General features: G+C 48.7%; 8 protein-coding genes across 8 annotated transcripts; all 8 read right to left on the bottom strand.

The window, feature by feature from the left end:
• Positions 1-591: 591 nt before the first annotated feature.
• Positions 592-2223, bottom strand: TbgDal_VII740 (hypothetical protein, conserved; the record flags this gene model as incomplete). Its single annotated transcript, XM_011776078.1, has 1 exon — positions 592-2223. One exon carries the CDS (start codon positions 2221-2223, stop codon positions 592-594), a length of 1632 nt encoding a protein of 543 aa, XP_011774380.1.
• A 1193-nt stretch (positions 2224-3416) lies between these two features.
• TbgDal_VII750 (hypothetical protein, conserved) lies at positions 3417-7457 on the bottom strand (the record flags this gene model as incomplete). The annotated part of the gene is made up of 1 exon (XM_011776079.1): positions 3417-7457. One exon carries the CDS (start codon positions 7455-7457, stop codon positions 3417-3419), a length of 4041 nt encoding a protein of 1346 aa, XP_011774381.1.
• A 650-nt stretch (positions 7458-8107) lies between these two features.
• TbgDal_VII760 (dynein arm light chain, axonemal, putative) lies at positions 8108-9028 on the bottom strand (the record flags this gene model as incomplete). The annotated part of the gene is made up of 1 exon (XM_011776080.1): positions 8108-9028. The coding sequence occupies one exon, from the start codon at positions 9026-9028 to the stop codon at positions 8108-8110; it is 921 nt and encodes a 306-aa protein (XP_011774382.1).
• An 870-nt stretch (positions 9029-9898) lies between these two features.
• TbgDal_VII770 (telomerase-associated protein, putative) lies at positions 9899-18319 on the bottom strand (the record flags this gene model as incomplete). Its single annotated transcript, XM_011776081.1, has 1 exon — positions 9899-18319. One exon carries the CDS (start codon positions 18317-18319, stop codon positions 9899-9901), a length of 8421 nt encoding a protein of 2806 aa, XP_011774383.1.
• Positions 18320-19065: 746 nt separating this feature from the next.
• On the bottom strand, positions 19066-19440 carry TbgDal_VII780 (hypothetical protein, conserved; the record flags this gene model as incomplete). The annotated part of the gene is made up of 1 exon (XM_011776082.1): positions 19066-19440. The coding sequence occupies one exon, from the start codon at positions 19438-19440 to the stop codon at positions 19066-19068; it is 375 nt and encodes a 124-aa protein (XP_011774384.1).
• Positions 19441-19851: 411 nt separating this feature from the next.
• TbgDal_VII790 (hypothetical protein, conserved) lies at positions 19852-20853 on the bottom strand (the record flags this gene model as incomplete). The annotated part of the gene is made up of 1 exon (XM_011776083.1): positions 19852-20853. The coding sequence occupies one exon, from the start codon at positions 20851-20853 to the stop codon at positions 19852-19854; it is 1002 nt and encodes a 333-aa protein (XP_011774385.1).
• Positions 20854-21247: 394 nt separating this feature from the next.
• Positions 21248-21583, bottom strand: TbgDal_VII800 (hypothetical protein, unlikely; the record flags this gene model as incomplete). Its single annotated transcript, XM_011776084.1, has 1 exon — positions 21248-21583. One exon carries the CDS (start codon positions 21581-21583, stop codon positions 21248-21250), a length of 336 nt encoding a protein of 111 aa, XP_011774386.1.
• Positions 21584-21684: 101 nt separating this feature from the next.
• Positions 21685-24807, bottom strand: TbgDal_VII810 (hypothetical protein, conserved; the record flags this gene model as incomplete). The annotated part of the gene is made up of 1 exon (XM_011776085.1): positions 21685-24807. The coding sequence occupies one exon, from the start codon at positions 24805-24807 to the stop codon at positions 21685-21687; it is 3123 nt and encodes a 1040-aa protein (XP_011774387.1).
• Between the last annotated feature and the right edge of the window lie 245 nt (positions 24808-25052).

Genomic DNA, 25052 nt, shown 5'->3' on the forward strand with positions numbered 1-25052 from the left:
CGTGAGGCCAAAATCGCTTCACCATACATATAAACCCACAAGCTGTGTCTTCTTCCAACACCCAACACCCGTTAGTGCCGGCAGGCTACCGATACCCGCGTCCGACATGTTCGCAGCTATGATTTGAAACTTGCATTATTATTAAGGAGGGCTCGCAGGTAGGAACAGGGGAAAACGGGTAATAACTAAAAAATCGAACGGTACTCACACAACGTGAACCTTGAGAGTGCGGAATGGGAAAAAAAGCATGAGGGCGTCCTCAGGATCCACCGGTTGATAAATATGTTAGTAAAAACGAAGGAAAGTAATAATTTCCTGGCACCATGGCAACCATCCTTTCAGTATCGGTTGCTCACCTCCACAGGACAAACCACATGCGTTGCCCGGCAACAACGCATTCCATGCACACAAAACAACTGAGACTGATGGAATGGATGCTTGTATTAAAACCACCAACGGTTATCTCGATAGATACTGGCGTACTCCGAAGACGACTTTCCCCCTTAAAATGTGCGTATTTTTCGCTAAATTAGACAGACAAGATCGAAAGCATATGCCCTGCTCGTGAACCTGGGTGCACAGTAATTACCACTAAAGCGATGCTTCGTCAGGTAACACTCCCTCGCGGAATGCCTCCTTCATCCGCTGGGACAGCTCCGGTGCAAGATCGTTGCCGTAGTGCGATAAGAGCGCCTGCAGTTGCCTCCCCTCCTCCGCCGTTATGGGGCGCACACGCTTTCCTGTTTTTGGGTCGACGAGATCGTCCTTCTGCTCCATCACTATCGCAACCATATCATTTGCTTGGGAAAAAATGACCTGCAGACACTTCTTGGGCACGTATATTTTCAGCGTGACAACGACATCGAGTATGCTAAGGATGACGGGTAGTGCTGGGTACTCAACTTCGTCAAGGCGGCACCCGATCTGCTCACCCATTGCGCGGAGCTTCTGCCGAGTCGGTTCCGCATTCATCGCATTGCGACCTCCATCACTTACTTGATTGAAACATGTGCGTATGGCAATCATGGCGGCGTTCGCCATATGATGGGTAAGCTGATCGGAGGTACAAATACGCTCTACTAACCGTTCACACACCTCCAGGCGCATGGTGCGCCACTTACGCAATACGTGGGCGAGCGTGGCACACTCGTGCGGGGTAAAGTCACCCACGTGATTCGTGGCACGGATAGCTAATGGCTCAAGGTGAAATGGCGTAAGGTCATGTACTGTATAACACTGCAATACACCGAGTAGTGACGGTAGGTCGAAGTCATTCGCGAGGACTCCAACACGGCGAGACATCGCCAGCAACACCTTACGGCGGATATCCAGTGTCTCTTTGGCACATCCACGACGGGTTTTAAAAAGACGAGTTGAAAATGCCTTAACGGAAGACATGTCAATGTTCTCGTAATTACTGAATTTGAGAAGTGATTTCTCCATGCGATTCCAAAGGTGCCTGTTGTAAAAGTTGGCTGTAACAACATGCGTTGTCACATACAACACATCGTCAGCAGAGAGGACACCGTCACCATCGCGACGCAACACCTCAACCGTTAGCATTCGCATAGCCGCTGTGTACTGCTTCTCTTCCAACCAATCCCGTTCTTTTAGCGAAGTTGTGTAATAAAGTGTCCGGCGTAGCTCGTGCATCCCTGCACGCTGCAACAAGGGTGTTGTTTGCATTTGCTTTACTAATGCTGTCATTTCATTGGTCGCCGACGTCTTCAGCTCCTCAACGAATTCCTCCATGCCTTCCTGCGTAAGAATTTCAGCGCTAGCACTGAGTGCATTCTGGGCTTTCAGTTGCACCGCCAATTCATCCGCCTTTGCAACACACTCCGACAGTACGTCACAATGAGCGGTGATGGCGGTGGAGGTGACCGGAAGGGAGCCGTTGACTCCAGATCCCGGTGAGTACGACACGGGAAGCGGGCCTTCCATTGCCACCGCCTCCCCTCCCCCAGTTCCAACATTTAACGAAGGATTGGTAACAGGTGACAGCGGTGAACCGGTGACGGGTGGCCCAGAGGACGCAATCCATCGTTTTATGTCAAGAACTGTAAAACCTGCCTTCGGTAGCACGGTAACTACCGGGTAGCGGCGATACAACAGATTCCTACTGAAAACTCGTTCATGGTAACCAATGCCAGAATGTACAGAATGTTTGGACGACAGTAAACTCCCCACATCCTGACAACATAAAACTACCCGACGTCGCATGCGCGAAATCCCTTCACCTGATCCACTCTAAGAGAAGAGAAACTTAAAGACATGCACAAAGTGTTGCGAGTGATCGTTGGAAGCATTGAGAAAACGGTAGTACTACAACACTCGCACTGATGCAGATCCATTGAACACACACTAGAGGGAGAGCTCGTTGAGGATAAAGTAAAGATTTGGAGCTTTAATCTCTTTTGCACGAGGGCAACAAACTCCGTACAGAAAATAAAAAGCTCCCTCGTGGAAAAACACAAGCTACACGAAGCATAACACCACGCACGGAGGGCACAACGACCCGGGGTAGCATAAGCAAAGAAAAAAACCTTAAAAAAATTAATAACACGATATATGTTCTGATCGTCGCTGTTGCCCTTCCAACCTAGCCTACCGCACAAAAGCGGAGGCAAAGAAGGATTTAAAAGGAGGGGGTGAATTTAAATGCTATCTTGCACATAATAAGTTGTAATGTGGGTTATACATCGCTTAGCACAACTAACTGATGCCACATAATTGATAAACTAAAAGGTGGGGAAAGAAGAAACTCCTCTCCCCTTCTATGCCATGACTCATGGTAGAGCAACCACACAACAACCTGCGCAGTGCCGCACATGGGTAAAATCTATTGGAGGAGCTGCGCGTAAACAGTCGGTATCAAAACAGGTCGCAAGTTTTCTAACAGAGACCGGCAACGGAGAAAATTACAAAAACCAACGTGCGACAAAAAAGGGGATACAGAGGAAAAACGTTGCCTCTAAATATGAGCAACTGCACACGTTGTTGCTCACAAGTACAGGAGAAACAAAGATATGAGGAATATGCCAAGTAAGCAGTCAAGCGTGGGAATGAAGGAAGGAAGGTATCTCGTGCGACACACTAAAGGGGACGCAACCGGTTCCGCGTCAGCTACGGGGAAGTGAAAAAAAGAAACTTGAAAGACACACCCAATATATATGCATATATGCTCTCACTTGATTTCGCCATCCTTCACGTGCAGTTATTGACGGTTCCCTCGAAATACTGCACGGGAACTGCCATGTTCTATAGGAGGTGAAACTCGTATCAGAGACACCACTGGCAACCACCAAACGGTACACGCATGCCACAAAGCAAATGCAGAAGCAAGTATGCAGGGAAAAAATTTAACCGTCAAACGGAAGTTCACGCATGGTCCCAACACGACAGCACGCAATTATTTACCATGAACTACTACACGACTCCGTCTCATGGCTCTTTGCGGTGCGGTCATTAGTGTGCGAATCCCGCCCAGAACTTGTTTCTGACCTGGTGTCGTCACTAACATCACTGGTGGCATCTGATTTAGTATCTTTGATATCCGTAGCGGTATCTGCAGTAGCTGGTTCCTGTTCAACACTGGTAACAGATTTCGCATCATCACTAACATCACTGGTGGCATCTGATTTAGTATCTTTGATATCCGTAGCGGTATCTGCAGTAGCTGGTTCCTGTTCAACACTGGTAGCAGATTTCGCATCATCACTAACATCACTGGTGGCATCTGATTTAGTATCTTTGATATCCGTAGCGGTATCTGCAGTAGCTGGTTCCTGTTCAACACTGGTAGCAGATTTCGCATCATCACTAACATCACTGGTGGCATCTGATTTAGTATCTTTGATATCCGTAGCGGTATCTGCAGTAGCTGGTTCCTGTTCAACACTGGTAACAGATTTCGCATCATCACTAACATCACTGGTGGCATCTAACTTAGTATCTTTGATATCCGTAGCGGTATCTGCAGTAGCTGGTTCCTGTTCAACACTGGTAGCAGATTTCGCATCATCACTAACATCACTGGTGGCATCTGATTTAGTATCTTTGATATCCGTAGCGGTATCTGCAGTAGCTGGTTCCTGTTCAACACTGGTAACAGATTTCGCATCATCACTAACATCACTGGTAGTGTATGGCTTAGTCGCCCGAGATTTCGTGGTGGCGTCCGACGGTGTTGGCCCCTGCCCTACGCTTGCGGCGGACTGTGTGCCGTCGCTTACTTCAGAGGCAGCCTCTGATTTTGGTTCCAATGATTTCGTGGTATTTTCCAACAGGTCCCGTTGTTGCTCATCAGCCCTCCTCGCGGAGCCCTCAATGACAGTTCCTTCAACAGGGTTGACAACACCTTTAGTGGTGGGCTCCTGCTCATCACTGGCATTTGATAGCGCACCTTTACCTATCTTGGTAAGACTCGCTACATTCGAAACTTCACCTGCTGAAACATTACCACCCGTATGTGCCTCTTCGTTGGATCCTCCTCCCGATCGCAGGTCAACACTCAACCCTGCAGCTCCCATTCCATTCGTTTCCTTTGCTTTTAGAACGGTGTCCCTTACGGTGGAAGCCTTCTCCCTGCAAGTCTCTAAATGTGCTCCGTGGCTGATGTCAGTAACTCTGCTTAATTTATCGTTTGGAGCCACTGTGACACAGCCTTCAACGGCAGACTCGTGTTTGTGACCGGTGCCCAGTAACTCATTCTGCGGAGCACCGCTACTCTTTTGTACAATCATCCCCATGGTTGTGTGCTGGGGCAAACCCGCGGGGCTGTCGCTGGAAAGTTGATGTTTCACCGATGCGGTGTCTGCTCCGTCAGTTCGTACAGTCGCTTGCGATGCGCTTCTAAAATCCTGATATCTCCTCAAGTTTTCCCCTCCCCTCATGTGTGGCTTCTGGTTCCCTAAAACCTTAGTCGATTGGACACTTTTCGCGGAATCACACGATGATGGACGCACGATTCGACGCTCCTCTACCCCTTCGTCCGTTACATGCGTAAGCGTAACCCCCAATTCCCCACCCTGCATCTCCTCTCGGTTTAACAACTTCTGTTTCGCTCCAAGGTGCGATACTAGCCAACGGTTGTACGCATCTTCTAGATGGTGTAATAATACCTCCTTGCGATTCACGTCATATTCTCCCCCCTCTCCACAATTTTCTCTTTCTATCTCCTCTACCTCATGTTCGAGAAGCAGCTGTTCTACTACTCGTTTGTGAAGCATGCGAGCTTGCTGATAGCTTCTGATCCCGTCGAAGTAGCGGTGGAAAACACTCTCAGTCATTTGTGCACCATCGGGCAAGGGACATCCCGGCACTCTGCCATCAAATAAAGAAGCATCACGTGTCCCGCGTCCTTCTATTTCAGGTCTATTGTGGGAGAAATTTCCCCGCGTCCTCCGGTTTCGAAGTGTAGTGATGTCCCTAGCCCCAGTTCCACGAGACGAAGTGGACCCAGAAACACCGGGGTAAGAAACTCCTGGAGCTGCAAACGAATCAGCAGCAGTCACTCCGAACTTATTTCTGTTGCTGTTGAAACTGAGCCCACCCACATGCTGCTGCAGCGATGGGGACAATTTATTACGGGATTGGTCACACGATGTTGCTCCTGAACGAGACCGGGAAGAACTATCAAAACGCATGGACGAATATGCAGACATTGGTGCATCACCTGTACCTGATGCATAGAAACGGTGAAATCTCTTGGGAGTCTGGACGCGCCTGCTGGGTGACCTTCTTTCAAACGAGTATAATTTCACCAGTTTCGGCTCTCCCAAGTCAAAGATCGAGTCGTCCTGTTGCATTCGTTGTGGCATTCCCACATTTGTTCCGGGAGATACCCTCGTACGACGATTCCGTTGGGGCGAGACAGACATGCGTCTACCATTAACAGGACTCTGGGGGGAAGCGTTAATTGGCCAGTTTTGCGAGTAACTCCAGTGAGTGGTACTTGCAGAGTTGGGCATCCCGCTCGACCTTCGAGTTGAAGCATTAGGAGTACACATTCCATCCCTTGATTGGGAATTACCTTGACTCCCAGATAACGCACGCCAATAAGTGCTGGAGGGCAAATAACCGCCACTAATGTCCGTACGTTGATGACCCTCTCCGTATACAGGGGACATGGACGACCCGTTATCTGCTCTCATATGTGTCTCCCCTGTCGGATTTAATGAAAGTTTGTCTACTCGAGTGCCTGGGCGGCTGCAATGAGGTGTGCAGAAAGAATAACCATTTTGCCGCTGCCCCTCAATCTCTTCTTGCTCCCGGGATTGTCCACCACTCATGGGTCTCCAATGGTCAATGCCAGGTCGAGATAAATTACATGAGGAGCAACGGGACCCATCAAAGTCACTGCATGACCTCGGCACCCGCATCGGTGAGGCGGGAGCAGCCGTAAATAGATGCTGAGCTGCAGGTTGGGAATGCGATGACACACCAAACGACCCACACGAAAGACTGTTCGGACTACGTGATCCGCAAGGTACACTTTGAATGCAACTGCCATGCACGACCCCGGAGCCTGCGTGAGCAGCCACTGGAATTCCACTCCCATAACTGGCTCTGCGAACACTATCAAAGTCCCTGGAGTCCCTGACACTGTTTCCCATATAGTTATTTAACTTAGTAAAAAACAGTTGTTGTTTCTGCTTCATACAGGGAAAGTCATTACCAACCACTCCTGTGGACCCCGCATTGCCACCCCCGTGAGCACATGGCTTCCCCCCTCCATCAGCATCACTGCAGTCAGCAGCGCGGCTGCCGTGGCGGTCACCATCTTTGCACCCTTCGGTAAACGATCCGTCGATTATGGAAGACGGTGGTCGAGTGACTGTTGGGTCTTGCTTGCGGGAATGGTATCCACGTATTATGCATGAATGGGAAATCGCGCTGAGTTCCTTTCCGAGTTGTTCCATGGCAAGTCGGCGCCTTAAAACGGAACAGCAATCACCAACTGCTTCGGTTGTATCTATCAGATATTTTGCACTCTCTAACCGCAGGAGGGCCTGCTGGAAGCAATTGTGCTGAATGAAGACACGCGCCTCCCCGAATTTCTGCCAGGCGATGTCTAATGCCGCATGAACCCTCTTGCGAGCCTCGTCTCCAGTACTACTTGTAGGCCTTTCACACCCATGGAATGAATGCGGTGGTTTTGACTCACCTCGAACGGATTTCCCCCCCCTTCCTTCGGAATCTGGTCTCACTGATCGAACCCTCGTCCTCCGTTGAAGCGGTGTGTAGTCAAGTCCCCGCGTCAGTGGCGTCGCACTCTGCGCCCGGGAAGAAGGCCTCGAAGTTTTGTGGCTCACAACACTGCTTCTTCGTGGAGCTCTACCTCGACCAGCCGCACCTGCAGGTGTTGCACAGGATACCCATTGTCTTGATCTAAAAATGAAGTCTGAATCAGACAAATGACCCTTCGCGTCTCTTCCAACGGCGATCACCCTCATGACGCCCTAAGAGAAAGAAGTTAATGTCCAAAATATATATATATGAAATCAAACATGATGTGACACGGTGGTAAAGTTAAGCAAAGCAACTGAGAACAGCTAAAAAACAAATAAAAAGAGGGAAACAACAACAGCAGTCCCTCCGGCAAAGATAAAAGCGAAAGTGAAAGGTAAGTGTAACGGTCAGCACAGGGTCAAAAAAAGAGAATTAAATCTGCGGCCCACTGAGCAAGGGGAAACAGATACACAATACATGTGGGTGTACATCGGTTGACACAGCTTTCTTTTATGACTCTATTTTCCTCGGAGACCCCCCATTATGCATGAAGGTTTGTGATCATCCATCTAACATCTATTGCGCCTCCTCCTCACCATTCGATCCTCTTTTTTCACTTCTTCTCTGTCTCCACGGCTTTCTTGCTTCCAGCAAAAACAACATACAGTATATATAAATATTTATTTGCATTCCAAGTTGTGCACACACCGAGTCGGAGCACAGCTTGGCTTCCCTCCACATTGTTCATTTTGAGTATAACGCAGGTCAAACATAGATGCAACCTCGAGAAGAAAAAGAGGGGAGTTTCAAGGCTGCATCCCACGTTGCCAAGACAAATTCAACTTCATTGCCTCTTCTTGCACGCAGGCCAATCTCATATGCCTGGTGTCGGGGTACTACTCTTCTCTACAGCGGCAAATCTTTTAATCTCATTGATAATCTGCTGATTGGCTTTTCTCAGATACTTCACTTCCTCCTCGTGGATCTTCTGTTCGGACTGCTTCTGCTCCTCGAAGCGCTTCAGCATCCCATTGTGCTTTGCTCGTAACTCATTCACACGATTCTCGAGTCGACGCACCTCGCTTTCCATCCATTCTTTCTCCTTGAATAGATAGCTTCTCAAATCACGCTCAATGGCCTTTCGTACGGTATATTGAGAGGCACTATCAAACAGAATATCGTACGTATTTGTTGTTTGCTGCATCTCCTCCGCCAATTCGGCTAACAGCAACCCACGTTCCGGACAGAGCACAGTCACCTGTCGAATAACCTCCCGCATTCCATCTGCGTATATCCCCTCCCGAATAGTGCATACCACTCCAGAGGGACGTGCATGCTCCTGTTGACAGCGCCGCTCCAAGTGTTCCTGAAGGTGAACACAGTCCAAACGGCTCGTGTGATCAACGGCAGCAGCCTTCATCCATGCACATTCCTGCTCCTGCCCGCGGGTATTGGTACGATCCTTATCGTGTCCCGGCACGTTGAGTGGCACGGGGGGAAACAATTTGGCGAGGGCTTTTACTGGAGTTAAACTTTCCTGAGTGAGTCGCACTGGTCCCCCATCCGACTGAATGGCGTCTCGTGTGCCGCCAACCCCGCTTTGCGTTTGCCCGAACTTTTGTCTATTGGTGGTGGGAATGGTGGACGCCTCTTGGCCCGCGGCGGCGGCTGTAGCAGCATTAACCGCTGCAGCCGTGATCGGCTCATCGTCACTAATTAAGTTTGAAGGAACAGCACGATACAACACGGTGCCTTCCTCATCGTAAACGTTCGGTGGTGCGTTCAAGGTTGTCATTTTGAGTGTCTAACGCAGCCGTGCAGGCCTTTACTTTCCCACGTCTATTGAGTGCCCCCACCCCGTTAGTTTTCTTCTTGCAGATTTTTCTCTCTTCTGACCTACTAACTGCACTTGATTTACCTGCTAATATGTTGCGAACAGGTAAAAGAGCAAGGACGCAGAACCCTGTCCTCCTGAACCGCGAAGAAGATATGAGTGTTAGAGCGAGAGGAATCGCAGCATGTATGTGTTAATGAAAAGCCGTGATGCAAGTGAGAGTAGGTTGATGAACAGCACGAAACCAGAGCGGATCGCCGGTATTTCCAGCACGCACGATAATGTCTCATTTTCTCATGCAAGAAACGTGACAAAATAAAGATTGGAGGATTCATCAGCCCATAGAGAGGTGGAAATATAATAAGAAATAATATCACTTCCCACCCCCAATTTTATTTCGTAAAAAAAAAGCAACTGAGAAGCTAAAATGACTCCGAGCTTTCCCACAGATAAACAACAAAAACAAAAAAGTCACATGACCTTGCACCTTCGGTTGCTTTTACGTGGCATGCGGAGACTGGGAGACCGCTGGAAGTTAAACAATTTCAATTGTTCTTGTTAACCACCCTTTTTTTTGTGAACGACAACAATTCACCCGCGCTCCTTTCACAACTTAAGGTAAAGCAAAAAATGGAGATGTAGACGCCAGATAAATGCTGATCCAAACGAAAGACCTCCTCTGGGTCATAGTCATTTCACCTACCACTAATAATTTTTTAAAAAAAAAGGAAAATTATGTGTCTCATCATTGTTTCTCCTTGGAAAAAGATAACACCAGGCCCACCTTGCCCACGTTGGTGTTGCCTTCAGTTGGAAGACGTAACCACGCCACTACTGCAAACCTACTTGAGACAAAACGTTCTGCGAGTACTCCGCAAGCACCTCGCGTGCCTTCACCGCACATCGTTGCACGCGTATGGCCTCAACCAAAAGACTCTGTTGCCCCTTAACCCACGCTCGCTGTTCCTCTACAGATAAGGATGATGGTGCCTTCTGCAGAATTCTTTCAAATGGAGGAAGTTCCACTGTGACCTTTGTTTCCCCTGAAAGCTCATGGTCACTCACGGCAGTTGGCAGCTTATTCTCACCCTCACATACTTGTGAGGTCTTGTCAGAGGGGATAGCAGAAGGAGCGAACATCGCCATAATGCGCCGCGATTCTGAACGCCAAGCCTCCTCATCATTTCCAGCATCTGTGGCGATTCCATACTCATTGGCGCATTCACAGTAGTGTTTGGTCAACGGAGACGGTGACGGTAGGTACTTACAGGTGCTGCAGTCCATCACATCGCCGTGTACGGGCGTACCAACTGTCGTTATATCTGCACTCACCAACGGACAGTGCAGAGCCGTTTTAAAGCGATGCTTGCCTCTGCTGTCCTTAGAAGCGGTCTTGGTCTCTTCTCTTTTCAACTGCAGCTGGTAGACATTACCAAGGCAATCTCCCGCAAGATGCACAACAGACGACAAATTGGTCTCGAATCCCCAATCTGCCTCATCTTTTTTCGGTAAAGCAGTGACGGGAACAGTTAAACAAGAATTAGGGCCAACCGTTGGAAGATATATGGGTTTCCTCATAGTCACAACAGCTGTGACACTGGAGGAAGCAAAAAACACACCACGTTCTTGCCAGACCATATTATCGTTCACGCAACGACCCTCTGCTTTTCCAGCTATGCTATCGCTCTTTCCCCCAGTGTTACCAGCATTTTCATACTGCGATGCGTCAACTTCCCCCTCTGTACCCTTACTCGGGTTTTGGAACGGGCGAACAACAAATATCCTCACTGAACCGTCTCTACAACCCGCAGTGAGCAGCAGCACGCTCGACACGTCGGAGTGATCAACTTCCTCCGGTGCATGATCACAAGAAAAGTCCACAGTGGTTGGTGAAACGACAGCTAAATTGAGCGAATCTACCGGTGTCGGTTTCCCCTGAGGTCCATAAATCGCCACGGAGTGAAGCACACTAAGCCGTGTGTTCTCCGAGTACTCCCGCATGAGAACCTCAGCATCCTTCTCCTCCTCTGCGGTCAATTCTTTTCCTCTATCCGCTACCGGTGGAGAAAAAGTGACTTCAAGTAACCATATCATACAGCAACTTGTGGACACCGCAAATAATGCACTGTATTCGCCGCCGCCTCCCCTTGTTTCCTTTACGCACAAAGCGTTACTAACACACAGGAACACACCTCCCGCTGGGAGGCATGCAACCGAACTAAACGCATCGTCACTGCAGTCATTATATTGGCTTTGTGATGTGAACATAGGGAGCTGGATGACTGAGCACAGGCGGGCCGACAAGAAATGGCATTGACGACGACCCACGACAATGTAATATTCATCACATGAGCCGGTAGTTGTATCCCCACTGAAGGAATGACTCTCGCCCAACCCGATAATAGTGTCAACTGCTTTTGGTTGTTGACTCTCTTCATGTGTTTCCCTACTGGGACTTCGCGTGGCACGCAGTAAAGGAACTGCGCACACAATCTCCTCTGCACCGTTCGACGGAACGCCCTCCGTGTCAGAGTTCGTAGACGACAGGAAGCAACTTGATGTACTTTGTTCCTCCTTACTAGACGAATCCGCCTCTGGTTTCCCAACCCAGGAAAGTACCGAGCGCTGTAGTTTCTTTCCCGCAACAGCAGGTTGCCGACCATCGGCGCACTGGCAGTCCAGTTCTCCCTCCGGCAAAAGTGTGCAGCTGTTTGTAAACTGCGTTTCATCCAGGCAGGAAACGAAACTATCACCTCCTTGTGCCACCCACGAAACAACCATTCCACTCGTGGTGATAGCTGTTATGCGAGCGCACGGTAGATAAGTTACAAGGGGTTTATTCGTTTCATCTTCCTGTCCCAAAGTATTTCGGCAGCTCTCGCATCCGATATAAACAACGGGGTGTGCACCCTCCTCCGCGACACGAATGCGCTGAAGAAGTCGGCCTTCTCGGCGGTTGAGCCCGGGAGTTGAATCCCACACAAACACCTCACCTTTGGCCGTGCCACACATAATGCGTGTATTCTGTAGACCAATACAGATGTATGAAATGCGATGCTGGTCATGCAGCAGAGTAAATTGGGGCTCAAATACAACTTCCTCATTGTCGCTGGACTCAAGGCAACTAAACAGGCTACGGTCATCCCTTCTGTCCGTAAAAACGAGTGCGACCCCATCTGCGGCAGCAGTAACGAAAAACGATCCATCACTTGCCACTGCACAAGCCGTGACAGTAACTGCATGCGAGCCGTTCAGGGTTGCTGCTCCTGCACCGGTCTGGTTGTGGTGGTCCAAATACGCCGACTGCTCCTCGCGCTCTCCAACCGACCACGACCTAACAGTTCCGTCGAGAGAAACTGTGTAAAGGTTAAGGGGATTTTGGGGATGAAAGTGGATGGTGGTGACAGCTCGTCTGTGGCCGTTGAGTGAGCAAAGCACGGTCCCCCTAATCCCAGCATATGTGATGAGTACGCTCCCTCGTTCGTCTGCAGAGGCCATCCACTTTGCATCAGGAGAAAAAGCCAGGGCAGTTATTGGAACACCAGCGTGAAGGGAAAAACGGGCGCCACAAGTCGCAGATGCATAATCGTACAGGCATATGTCTCCATTGCATAGAGCTGCTGCACACGTCACAACCATCGATGGAACAAAAGCAAGTGCACGCACGGGGCTCCAAGTCTCTAAAACACAGTGGCTGTACGGTGGTGTGGTGTACCGCTTCGTGCGCACCCCCTTGCCGCTGCTTTGCTCACGGTTGGATGACTTCACAACTATTCCTTCCTCGGACACCGTGGCCTCATCATGACGCTGCTGTACATCAATAAAGTACACCTTGCCTTCCCATGATCCTGTTGCGAGTATAGCACCTGAAATGTGATATGCTACAGAAGAAATAGGTGCTTTATGATGCTGCAGCAGCTCCGTAGGAACAAGGCTTGACCGAGTGCTGGCCTCGGCGGTACTGCCTACAACAGGCCAAAATGCGCACGCGCAATCATTACTACCGGAGCACACAACATTGCTTACCGGATGGCAGGAAAGAGAGGACACACGGCGTCGGTGGAAATTTTCACTTTGCTGTAGCATCCTACCATCCTCACTATTCCACACCCGCACAACACCGGTACCACTGCCTGTAACAAGAATGTGTGGCCTATTTGTCAGGAACGTAACGGCGGTAACGGTATCGCTATGCTTCAGGGAGGCAGTTATCTGATCAAGCGAGGTATGTGGCATCACATATGTGTTCATATCATCTCCACCACCAGCCATGAACTCACCGTCACTGTTAATTGAAAAACACTTCACTGGATCTATGGAAGGAAACATAACAAGCCGCCCCTCTTCGATGTGCCGAGTGTTGTTAATCCACTTAACCCAAGCACTTCCCTTGCTACCGCCACATCCTTTGCTGCCGTCGCACACGCTATGAGAGAGGCCGTAAAAGATCATCGTGCTGCGCGCGTTATTCCTGATACACTGTCGGAGGTGAAAAGGCCGACATACAAGAACGTGATACTTCCGCTGTATGAAATCAACTACGGGATCCAACTTCCGTGCGTGAGGGGTGGCCAAAAGTGTTGACTGAGAAAGTATGCTGAGTAACCTCTGGAGATAACCAGCGCTCACGACAAGATTCTCCAATAATGGAACGTATAACAGCAGCGCAATGAGAACATCGTACTCTTTTGCGCGCTTCGCAAGGTGTAGTATTGTGAGGAGCTCTCCTGCAGTGTAGCGCCGCGGATCGAAGGCGAGTTCCCCTCCTGAATCACGCTTGATGCCGTCCACAATCGACTGAATGCTGCAACGCAGTTCATACCTTGAAGCTTGTAGTGAAAGTGACTTGTAATACAACTCCGACACAAGCATATTTAAGCAGGCATCTACCACATCCGAAGCACGAGATAAGTATCGTTTTGCAATAGATGAGGCAAAAGAGGTGCTGGTTACCGTTATCCGCCGATGCCTTATACGAAGGCACGTGCCGCTCAGCAAAACAACAAGGCGGGAAGCACTGGCTACATTTGAGACTAGACGATAAAGTGAAAACTCATTGAGCCCTCCAACATCACTAGCGATGTAAAGCGACACTAAAACAGCACGGCAGGTGTCTTTTCCGAAACGCTCCTCCAACCGCTCATATGTTGCCACTTGCAGCTGTGCGAGGGTCGAGGGTAACTGAGTGATATCATTTGTAAGTGTGTCGAACGTGCTGAAAAGGCGGAGATACATTATTGCGTACGTCAGATAAGATGCATGACTGGCGTCGGCTTTGCGTAACAGTAGCCTTAACTGATTACTGTGGAAAGACTCCTGCAGTCGCTTTCCGGACGATGCCAGATGCTTTCTTACAAGTTCAGCCCCCTCCGCCACAGTCAAGTGAGGAAGCGTGACACAAAACGGAGGCGGTACTCGGAGTGCAAAAGCGTTCGAAAATGGGTTGTTTCCTGTTGTTAGGGTAACTACGAAACGAATTCCTCCTATCGGTTCCGGAGGTATGATCCAGCTAAGGCTCTGGAGCATCTCCGGAGCATGAGAAGACCTGTTCATACCGTCCAGAATGACACATACATCCCGCTTCTTACCGGCTGCTTCATACACACGAGGAAGGAGCTGAATGAGAGTTGTCACAGAATCAGTTTCTTGGACACGGAAGTCTTCTTGCAACCCAAGGCCGTAGATCAGAGAGAAGGAAATATAATATGCCAAATGCTGGAGGCTTCCGTCACCAGCCTGACATGCAAAGTGGGTTACAAGAAAGCTGGTGAGGTCCATTTTCCTCAAGTACATCGCGAGTGCCGCCGCAACAGTTGAAGTGCCATCCCCCTCTTGGGCCTGTATCACAAGTACGTTACTTCTGTCCCTGGTTTCGTTAGCCAAAGGGCTTCCTCCCCATGCAGACATCTCGGTAATAGCGGGTGGAACTATGCTTTCGTGTTCACCGCCACTTGAGAAGCGGCCCGTACAAGCGAAGCGCACAAGCACCCCCATGAGCTCCTGCGGCGGAACTAATTTTTTTAGCAGAGACGATGAAAAGGACAGTTGATTCATGCATTCCCTCGAATAAAGCGTATTACTATGATAACTGCCCCTCTCGGACAAGCAGTTGTTCTCTCCGTCACCACGACATTGTTTTCGTTCTCCCCCTTTTTCGCACACGTCACCACTAAAGTTTAGCGGAAGGTTCATATGCCGCAATATAATGGATTTTAGTGCAACAAACGCCTTTCGAGAAAAGTCCGCCATATCGAGTGGGCACTCTTCAATCGATGACGATAACATCCCGGAGGAACCTATTGATATGTTGCCAATAGCCGTGCGGGGAGCTGTCAAAGAGGAATGCGAGAAACGGTCCCCCAAGGAAGCTTGCTTGTATGTTGCAGTATAGGGAATAACGGGGGCCCCTTGTTCTTCGAGATACTTAGTGAGTCTTTCAATAGAGGCGGCTGCTGTTGGCGTGTCGGGCGCGTACGCACGTTTGTGTTTGGGTGGTAATGACTTCACTAACGCCGCGTTGTCACGGACAAGAAACGCCATGGTGTGCAGTTTGTTCCCTTTGGTTCGCCGGTTGGCTGCAAATATTGCATGGCGCATCTCCATCTCTGTCACTGACATACAATTCGTGTTTCCTTCCTGCTGAAGTGTCTGAATCCAAGCGAAATCAGTAGAGTCCACGTCGTCATCCACAGTGTGAAACAGCGTGGGTGGACGGTATCCATATCGCGATCCCAGTACACCGAGGAAAAAAGGTGCGCACCGAGAAACCTCGTTTAAACAAACTGATGGAGAGAGGTTTGCGCGAGTAGAGTCCTCAGTGATGCCCCACCGAAGATCTACTTCAATAATGTTTATGTGAAGATTATTTTCCGCAGCCCAGCGGCGGAGCTGCGGGAACACGTCCAGCACGAGGGTATTTCGCTCGTTTTCCATGTCAAGGAAAGTAGAAGACAGAAAGAAACGGAAGTTTTTGTACCTGGATTGAAGACTACGCGGGGGAATTGAATAGTCCGAACAAACTGAATCCACCTTTTCCGCTGCAGATGAAAGTAACGTTGCACCGGGCGCCGAATCAGTTGGTGTACTGCCAGAGAATTCGCCGGACGCTCCCTTCACCAGGCCCTCAGTTGATTTGTTAGATCGCTCCTTTTCTATTCCCTGTACTTCACGCAGTACACGCAAATCACTTTCAAATTTACACCTTCCAGCCCGAACTGTCGTCACGTTAACATCGTACACCTGATCTATACGCTCAACATAACGCCGGGGGCCACAAGATACACCCTCCGCCACAACACGGAGGGCAGCGGCAGAAAATCCAGTCAGAAGAAAGTCGTTCTTGTGCTGGTAGCGTAATCCGGTCCTTCGGTCGGCGTTTTTGCTCCCCGAAACCTTTAAGGCGACAAAAAGCAAGTTTTCGTTGCATGTTCGGCGAAGACGCTCCAGGTACACGGGTAAATCACCTAGTGAAGGTGTGTGGTTTTCACCCGAGTAGCAGCTGTGCACACAGTCCATCACGATTAGCGCTTGCAGGTTTACCCGTTTCTCAATAAGTTCATCGAGATACAAATAGGGGAAGTTGAAAATGCGGCTCCTATGGGAGTCTTCCAAGTCTCGACTGAGTTCTGCCATTACCTCTAAATCCCTCTGCTGCAGGAGAGTGCGACATATATCACATACATTTTCCACACAGCTTAAGATACCGTTTTCACGACGTATTTCCGAGTCGACAATCCGGAACTCACCGCGACACAACAATATAATGGAGCAATCCTCGCACGCGTAATAAAACGAAACGGCCAGTTGAACGCCATTTTTCAAATCTTGAATTCTAGCGGGCAAATCGTAACGGGTAATATTCAGTATTACAAGGGAGCGCCCACTGATTGGTATTATGTTCAGTCGCGCTGAAATTTCTGCCGCTTGCTGCATGGCGCCTCTATACATCTTTTTCACTTTTTCCACTTCTTCCAAAGAAGGAAGTTTGCCGATGCGCTTGCCGACTCGCTTCTTGATGATTTTTGGCAGAGGAGATCCGGGAGGTTTTACGCTTATCATAGCCTTACCAGAAAACTTATCCAGCGCATCCTCAGGGTCGAAGTCAAGGGCTTCATAGGCACTCATGAACCTGTGGGGGAACTGTCGTGAGTTGAACACATGTTCCTCTGAAGAAAACAGCTGCAACAAACTGTCATGTGTTGTTGGGTTGCAGCCACACAAAACAATGTTACGAAGGTTGCGCATGGCCGCCATAAATGGTAGACACTTTCTGGCCACCAAGTCATCCCACACTGCAGCTGTGTTACCCTCGCGTGATGTCCTCCGTTCCCACGTTTCAGGAGTTGGGAGGCGCATCCGCTGACCACATAAAGCAGAATTAAATGCGCGTATGCCACCTTCATCAAGACCGCGTTGAACAAATTCGTCCACAGTGTTGGGGTACCGCTTGCCAAGAAGGCAGTTAATAGCATAAACCGGGTGAGACAGATGCAGGTGCCGAATGAGGTGCTTGAAAGTCAACCGCGAGGGGATAGTTACTTGTCGAGCCTCCGTATGACCATCCTCGCTCCTAGAAACATATTCATCACATGATGTCGTTTGATTACGCCCCGACCGCTTCGTTGCGCGTTCGGTGTTGTACTTCGCGAGGGAGAATTCATCAAACATGGTGAACGTTACGGCTAGTGCATCCCGCAGTGCGTTAGGGATGCCTTTGATCGCTTGAGCACAACAGCATTCAGCAGTGCCAGTTGTGGCAGTAACGGACTCGCCTCCGTCACGGGCAAGTAAATATAGGTGTGGCTTTGAATATGCAATGTTTGCAATGTTCAACCAATCAGAAGGTAAAAGAATAATGCGTTTCATGTAGCAAGCAAGAAATGGCTGGCACCTCCGCTCGTACGCACACAGTGCTACAAGAAAAGCCGCTGTAAGGCGTATACTCAAGTCACGTCGAACGTAAAGAGCGAGTTTGAGAACGAACTCGCCATCTTCTGCGCTGATGGAGTGCACCAGGGTTGCAATTCGCGCTGCATCTCGGCTTCGATCTAAACTTGCAGCGTTCTCCGGATCCGGAGCTGAAAAAACTACCTCGCTCATGAGAGCAGCGCACACTAAACTAATCAATTCATCCTTCTCCAGCACCATATTTTCGGTACTAGATGCTGACATGGGGGATACCATAAAGGTGCTACCACCGCCGTTCACCTGTGTTTCCTGAGCATGAAAAGTAGTACCAGTGAAGCTGGTCATCGCCTACACAGTTCGGAATACCTCCACAAAACTTCTTTTCTTCACCTTTTACGCCTTTATTTATTTATTTATTTATCCGCCGTCTCCCCCTTTCCTTCTGCCCCGCACCTTATCACTCCAAGTTTCACTTGTGCGTATGTGCTGAAGAGGTAGTCCTTCAGGACGTACTGCCTCCGCTACTATTATATATATATATATATATATATACGTTCCTCTCGAGTAACTAATTTGAGATGCCGCAGCTGAGGTTGAAAAAAAAATAATAATAACCCAATAATTAACCAGACACAAAACACATGAGACTCACTACCATGGCAAGTGGTCCTCACTTGATGCCAAGTGAACAAAGATGAAACGAAACTGCCGCCCCGAGTATTAGTCAAAACTTTGTGAAGACTGGAGAAAAATGAAAACATCTTCACCATTTACTTCAAAACTTAAGACAAAGCTGTCCGAACGGGGAACGCAGGGTTCGCTACCCTTCACTGCGCCGCAGATGCTTCAATAACAGCAAGATTCTGGTTGGCATCAATACAGCATCTCACTATACCCCTTTTATCGTTCCTTTTCCTCGAAAACGCACACATTCCCTCATCGCCCCCCTCCCCCATCCTGAACTCACATACACACACAAAGGCAAAGAGACGAACACACACAAGCACATTAAAAAAAAAAACTCAAACAAAATTCCTAACAAACTCCTTCATGAGCATATTCAACCTTCTCCACATTTCCTACGTGGTACCTCACAACGGAGCGGGCGTTGGCTTAAACCCCAACGGCAAGCGACCTGTCTCCTCTGTGTTCCAATCCATACGACGCGGGGGCGCACGATCACCCCAAAAGTATATAACTGCACCCTTCCACGTGAACATCCAAATAAACGTAAAAAGTGTGGGTGTCGCGATAAGATACTCACGGCGCATAGCCACCGCGCGGTTCATCATCCACTTGATGTCCAATAGTCGTAGAAACTTAAGGGAGTCATTCAGTGGACCAAAAAATCCCCTGCACTGATCGGCTGGGGGAATTTCTTCAAGTTTGGGCCGAACAAACAACTCCCCGCCGCTATGACGGACAGGTGTGCGTCGGATGAGCGCGGCACTGCTACGGCGAAGCATGTTGCCTTTGGTTCTGCTGGAAGTGTTTTGTGTTTGACCGTTTCCTTTTATGGAGGATTATATATATATAAGTGATAGTAGTAGTGATGGGAAAGGTGTGAAAGTCGAGAGAACATACAACACCGAAGCATGGGAAAATAATTTACAGGAGCGACAACAAGTGATAATGAGAACGATAATGAATAAAGGGATACCCCCCCCCCAAAGCCTGTGAATGCAGTATGCATGCGCAGAATCGCAAGACACTATACTTACTCGGACGACCTGGCTCTCCAAATGAAAAGAAAAAAAAGAAGAAACAAAGGCCGTATCAACCCCCTATTTCAACGAGTGCACGCCACCTGCACCGAAAGAATAAATAATCAAAGCGAACAAAACAAAAAAGGGAAGCGGGGGCACCAGTTCATACGTTCATAAACCCATACTCGCCAAGTTTGCCTCTCTCAAGCAGCAAAGGATGCTTTGAGCAGTAATGCGGGGAAGAAAAACACGAGCCCCGCGCCCCGCCACTCCCGAGAACATGTTGGAAACACATAATTTTTGCTGCTGATCTTTGGTGAGAAGCACAATAGATGGCGCACATCCCCTCATGTCCTGAAAGAGCAGCTCACCCATGAGCGCGGCGGAAAGTAAATCACCGGACTCAATGCGTGTTGCGGCGTACAAAGTGAAAATATCCGACAATGCATTTAGGCGGGAAAGTTGAAAGAAAATGTGGCCGGGGCGTGAGGTGTGAGGAATAAAAACCTCATGCACACATACTATGGCGCATGCCACGCGGGAAAAAAATAGAATACTCTCTTCACTGGTTAGGAGTTGAATGAGAACATCCTCAAGACTTAGCTCAATGTTAGCGACGTCAAGCATCAGCACAACACGCGGTTTCATTGCTGTTTCCTCACGAGGGTCATCAGCAGATGAGCAAGGCAACGACTTGCAGAGCCGCCGCATTTCCCCAGCATTATAAATGGAAAAATTAGACTGAGTGTAGCCACTGGAGGCGTGTAACCAACTCATGTGTCTCGTCATCTCTTGTGGGTCCATCCATGGTTGCATATGGCGCTTGATATCACCTTCTGCAGAGGAGCCGCATGAACATATGGGGCATTGGTAAAGAGGCACATTAATGTCAATGGTGCCTGTCGATCCAAATGGCCGGTTTAGCAGCGCATTCATATGAGGTGAGAAATATGTGACAGTTTTTCTAACACCAGGAGTACGCTGGTGAGATTTGCAGAATCCTTCTGGCTTGACATATTCGGCAGCATTGTGCCTACCACTTGCCGTGACGGAACCTACTGGTGAGGCGTCAGTAACAGCGCCTGAAACCTTATCGTGCCGCAGGCTTCGAGCAAGCGGGAAGATGAACCGACTAAGGTCGCTCTGCAGTGACGTTGAGGAACGCAATGTCATTATGCCTGCAGCGGATGCAGCAGAGCAAACGCCACGATAACAACCTCGGCACAAATTTATTCTACGTTGCTTCTAGCCTTCGTTACCACGAACAAATAGAAGGAAATTCACCCAAGAACAGAGCGGAGGCCATTGTCGCTTCCCCCGTCTTTGACACTTAAGATATTACAATGATGATAATAATAATAAAGAACAGTCATATGATGAGTCCATTTGTATTTGCGCACGCATATGTACATGTGCATATTTATTTATATGTATTTATATATGTATGGTGGGGTACACATCTGAAGCCGCTAACTCTCACAATAAAGCCAAACAAATCACATACCAACACTCTTAGCTATGAAGGAAAAAATTCCCCTACGTTGCATATGTTTTGTTCCATGTTGTCTTAATTATTACTAGTGGAGTCCACTAGATGCGAAATGACAAAACACGTGAAAGACAGGTGTAAACAAGCTCCTTTCAGTCTGCACGCATCCCCACCACCGTTTTGAAAGCAGGTGAATGGGAACCCCGTTAGGTTGCGTGTGCCGAAATCTTGAGCAATACAAACAACTAAGGTAGAAAAGAATGTGACGCGAACAATAAGTTTCCAAAAAAAAAAAATGCAATACGTACCGCTATTTAGTCTACGACCGCACATATACCTGCAGAAGCAGGCGTACAAGTATCCAAGCGAAGGAAAATAAAAAAAGAAATGCGATGGACCCATTACTATTCGCATCAACAAAAAATATATATATATCAGCTGGCGGTGACTCAGCAAAAAAAAAAAGAATTAAGGAAAATTTATTTAAAAATATAGTAAATGTCGATCATTCTCACTTACCCAGCAATGCTGGGAACGTCGGAAAACAACTGCTGGGGTAAATCAACAGGAAGAAGAACCGGTGACAACACGTCGTCAGGGGATGCTAGACACGAAATAAAGCGCGACACCGAGTACTCACCTTCAGCAACAACAGTTGCTGCGGCATCCAACTCTGGCATGTAGTGAGTTGTCACTTCTTTGCGGCACAGCATGGCTCCTAATTCGTTAGCTCGCATCTCCAGCTCCAATAGAGTTTCCTCTGCGCGTGAACGCAGCTCCTCCTGGCCGCCATGGTACTCCAGCAGCAATAAAACAGGGCGAAGGAATGGACGGTACTTCGGTGGAATAGGAAACAAACCAAGTTCTTGTACTAGCACGCAGAAGGCATAAGCCAAACGCAGTGTACGGAGATACAGGTGACCCCACAGTAGCTTCCGCTGCTGTATGAACCTGTAATGCGGTAAATGATGAAGGTTGTAGTAAATGATGGTCGACTCATTGCGTAGCAGTGTGACTAGTAATTTGCTGTAGTCGCTTTCTAGTTTCAGTAACTCCAGCGCTCCAGACAAGTGAGCGGAGGCTCGTTTGCTGTCGTCGAGACTAAAACCTGAGGAACAAGACACTGTGGTTTTGCAAACATCCTCCTCAGCCATCCTCGCGAGTCTTGAGTATTGACATCGGTATTCGGTGGCTAACCGAGCTAACGCCGGTAAGATGGAATTATTGGTTTCCTCCAATGCTGTCGCAGCAACGCAAAACAAATGTTTGGCATCAACCACGTAATGATCACGATGGGCTGGAGCTGCGTAGACGTCGACCTGAGTTGTGTACTCATATGCACATGTAAGTGGCAAAACAAAGTCCGACAGCGAAAATTCGAGATTGGAATCCTCTACCGACCCCGGATATGAGGTTACTGGTGGTAGCGCAAGCGAATGCACAGCCACTCGCTTCGTCCTCGGCATTGACAGGAGCGTTGGAGTTGCGTCGACAGTTGCGTCACCACTGAGCGTTTGAGCCGTGACGTAGGAAACGGATTCTCTTCTTCTCTCATGCTCAATCATGGCGTTGCTCATCGCTAGCATCACAAAAACTTTAGCCAATATTTTGCGCTTTAGGTGGTCATACTCTTCATTTGCTAGCTGTTTCAGTGTCGTTGAACGCCACGCACTTTGCTTGATAACTATTTGAAGTTCAACAGAGTAATTCGTCAAGTGTTCTGAGGCACAGAGAGCTCTGCCTGAGACGTCCGCACCCGCCAAATACTTACACAAATTTAGCGGTGGTACGATGCCCTCCTTGGCAGCAGCAGCTCTTTTACCCGAAGTATCGTAACCGTGCCCCTTATGATTTGTGAAAACAGAGGATGGAATAGTCGCTATGCTTCCTTTCTTCCTGACACTTACAACAGAAGCAGCATCAGTCATAACAACCCTTGGTGGGAGGCCGGTGTCAGCTACACAAAGTCGCAAAGGAAGTAAGAAGAGAGAAGCTCCCTCCAAGTCGTGCGGCCGCTGATTCCCTTCCATGAATGCTTTGAGCAACGATTGAGGATCATTACTCTCCGACAGCACCTGCAGATGTCTTGGTGCCTTAAATCCACCATACGAGCACTTCGCGAGCGAGAAGGGTGACATATTTTTAGCGCCTTGTGAACTCTTTGAACTTATATGTTCCTGCAGCTTTTGCGTGATTAACTTCACTGCTGGTAGATCGTTGTCGAAAATAATACACTCCAACCAGTTGCTATCCATATAGAAAGTAATTGGAAGTGCGAAAATAGTGTTCCTTCCCGCCCTTTCGTACAGTAGCCCGGCGTCTAACCTGTGGCTCCTGGCCCCTTTACGGGAAGCTGACACGGCGTTCATCAGGGAACCATCTTTTACAGCCACTAGTAGCTTCTGCAGTTCTTGCAGGGGAATGTTCTCCTCATCAGCTCCCGAATTCCTCAACTGGTATCCAACATTTGATCTGTGCATAGGTCTTCCCAATAAACCGGGTACATGATACGGTCCTGCAAGAAACCCTTGGGCGCGACGCGGACACACACCAGTGTGGGTCCCCTCTCCCACTGTTACAAAAGTGTTTCGGGTAGGCGCCCGAAGAGAATTTACTATTTTTGACGGAGTCGAACCATCCTGACTCCCTTGCGAAGCACTGTAAGTAGATTCCCCCGCACGTGCAGTTCCCTTGTCCCAAGAAGTGAGAAGGGACCTCCAGTCACTTTGCATCGCAAAACCATACTGGGCATCATTTGCCCCATACATGCGCTCATCCTCAAGTCTCTGTATTTGTCTCGTGTATTCCCGCTCCTGCATTCTCTCATGCTTCTGCACCTGCTCGAAAAGCTGCACGGTGTGCTCATCCCTTCTGACTTCTTTCATAACTTTGTCGTGTAGCTTAGTTGGATCAAGTTCAAGTCGTTCTCTACATGACACATCCGATATAGTACGGCACCATTGTTCTAACAATAGGCGCTGTAGATATGTAAGTTCACGAAAACGTTTCCGCCCCCTGAGCAAATAAACCTTATCCACCTTTTCACAATTTCCAACGTCGTCACTTCGGTTCCGTGGGGAAGAAGGTCGTCTTTTCCGCGTCAGCGTACTTGTGGCTGCTTTCTTGCTATTCTGATGAGAAGCGCCACTACAATGACAAATGGTAGATAGCCTGTCTCCGTCAAGAGGGCCAAATAAGGGCCTGCTGTTTGGACGACAACAACACTGCGTAAGCTGGTGCAGATTAAGTGTGGGTAGGTACCACGGTGGTCCCTTGATATTCTTGTCGTAGCTATACGGGTTCTCCTCCACGCGCGAATTAATGGTATCCAGCATGGCATCAAGTGTACCACCCATATCGAACTTTCGTGTGCTATTCACCGAATTATGGAGTCCTACTAAACTTCCCGTTTGTTGCATCATTTGGAGCCGAAGCTCCTGCGTGCGGTGAGAAAACTGGGTATTCGCCATCTCATTGATAGTCATGGTAAGAAAGGGCAAACCGCTCTCTGTGCTAGCGTTTCCAGTCTTCATTTCTGTCTTGTTATCAACGTTACGTGTCTCTTGGCGCCGAGGACGGCCCAACCCCTTTGCTGAAGAAACATAGTGGGAGTTCTGCTTGGGCCATTCCACTGGCATGAAGCTAACAGAATTCGCACCTCTCCACGCAGACACGAAAACGCTGCTGCCCGCGGTCACGCAAATTCACAACACAGTGTCACACAAAGGTGCTTCAATTTTGTGATTGTATTTGGAACAAAAGAAAAAAGTTTCTTTTTTATTGCGTCCTGTGCTATGGGAACGTAAGAATTGATTCCAACTTCCCTTAGACGCCGGCGGGTGCTCTGTGTCGGGGGTTACGAAAAAAGTGGTCCAGACGACAA

The sequence above is a fragment of the Trypanosoma brucei genome, chromosome 7 (assembly GCF_000210295.1).
Source record: "Trypanosoma brucei gambiense DAL972 chromosome 7, complete sequence".
Taxonomy (NCBI): domain Eukaryota; phylum Euglenozoa; class Kinetoplastea; order Trypanosomatida; family Trypanosomatidae; genus Trypanosoma; species Trypanosoma brucei.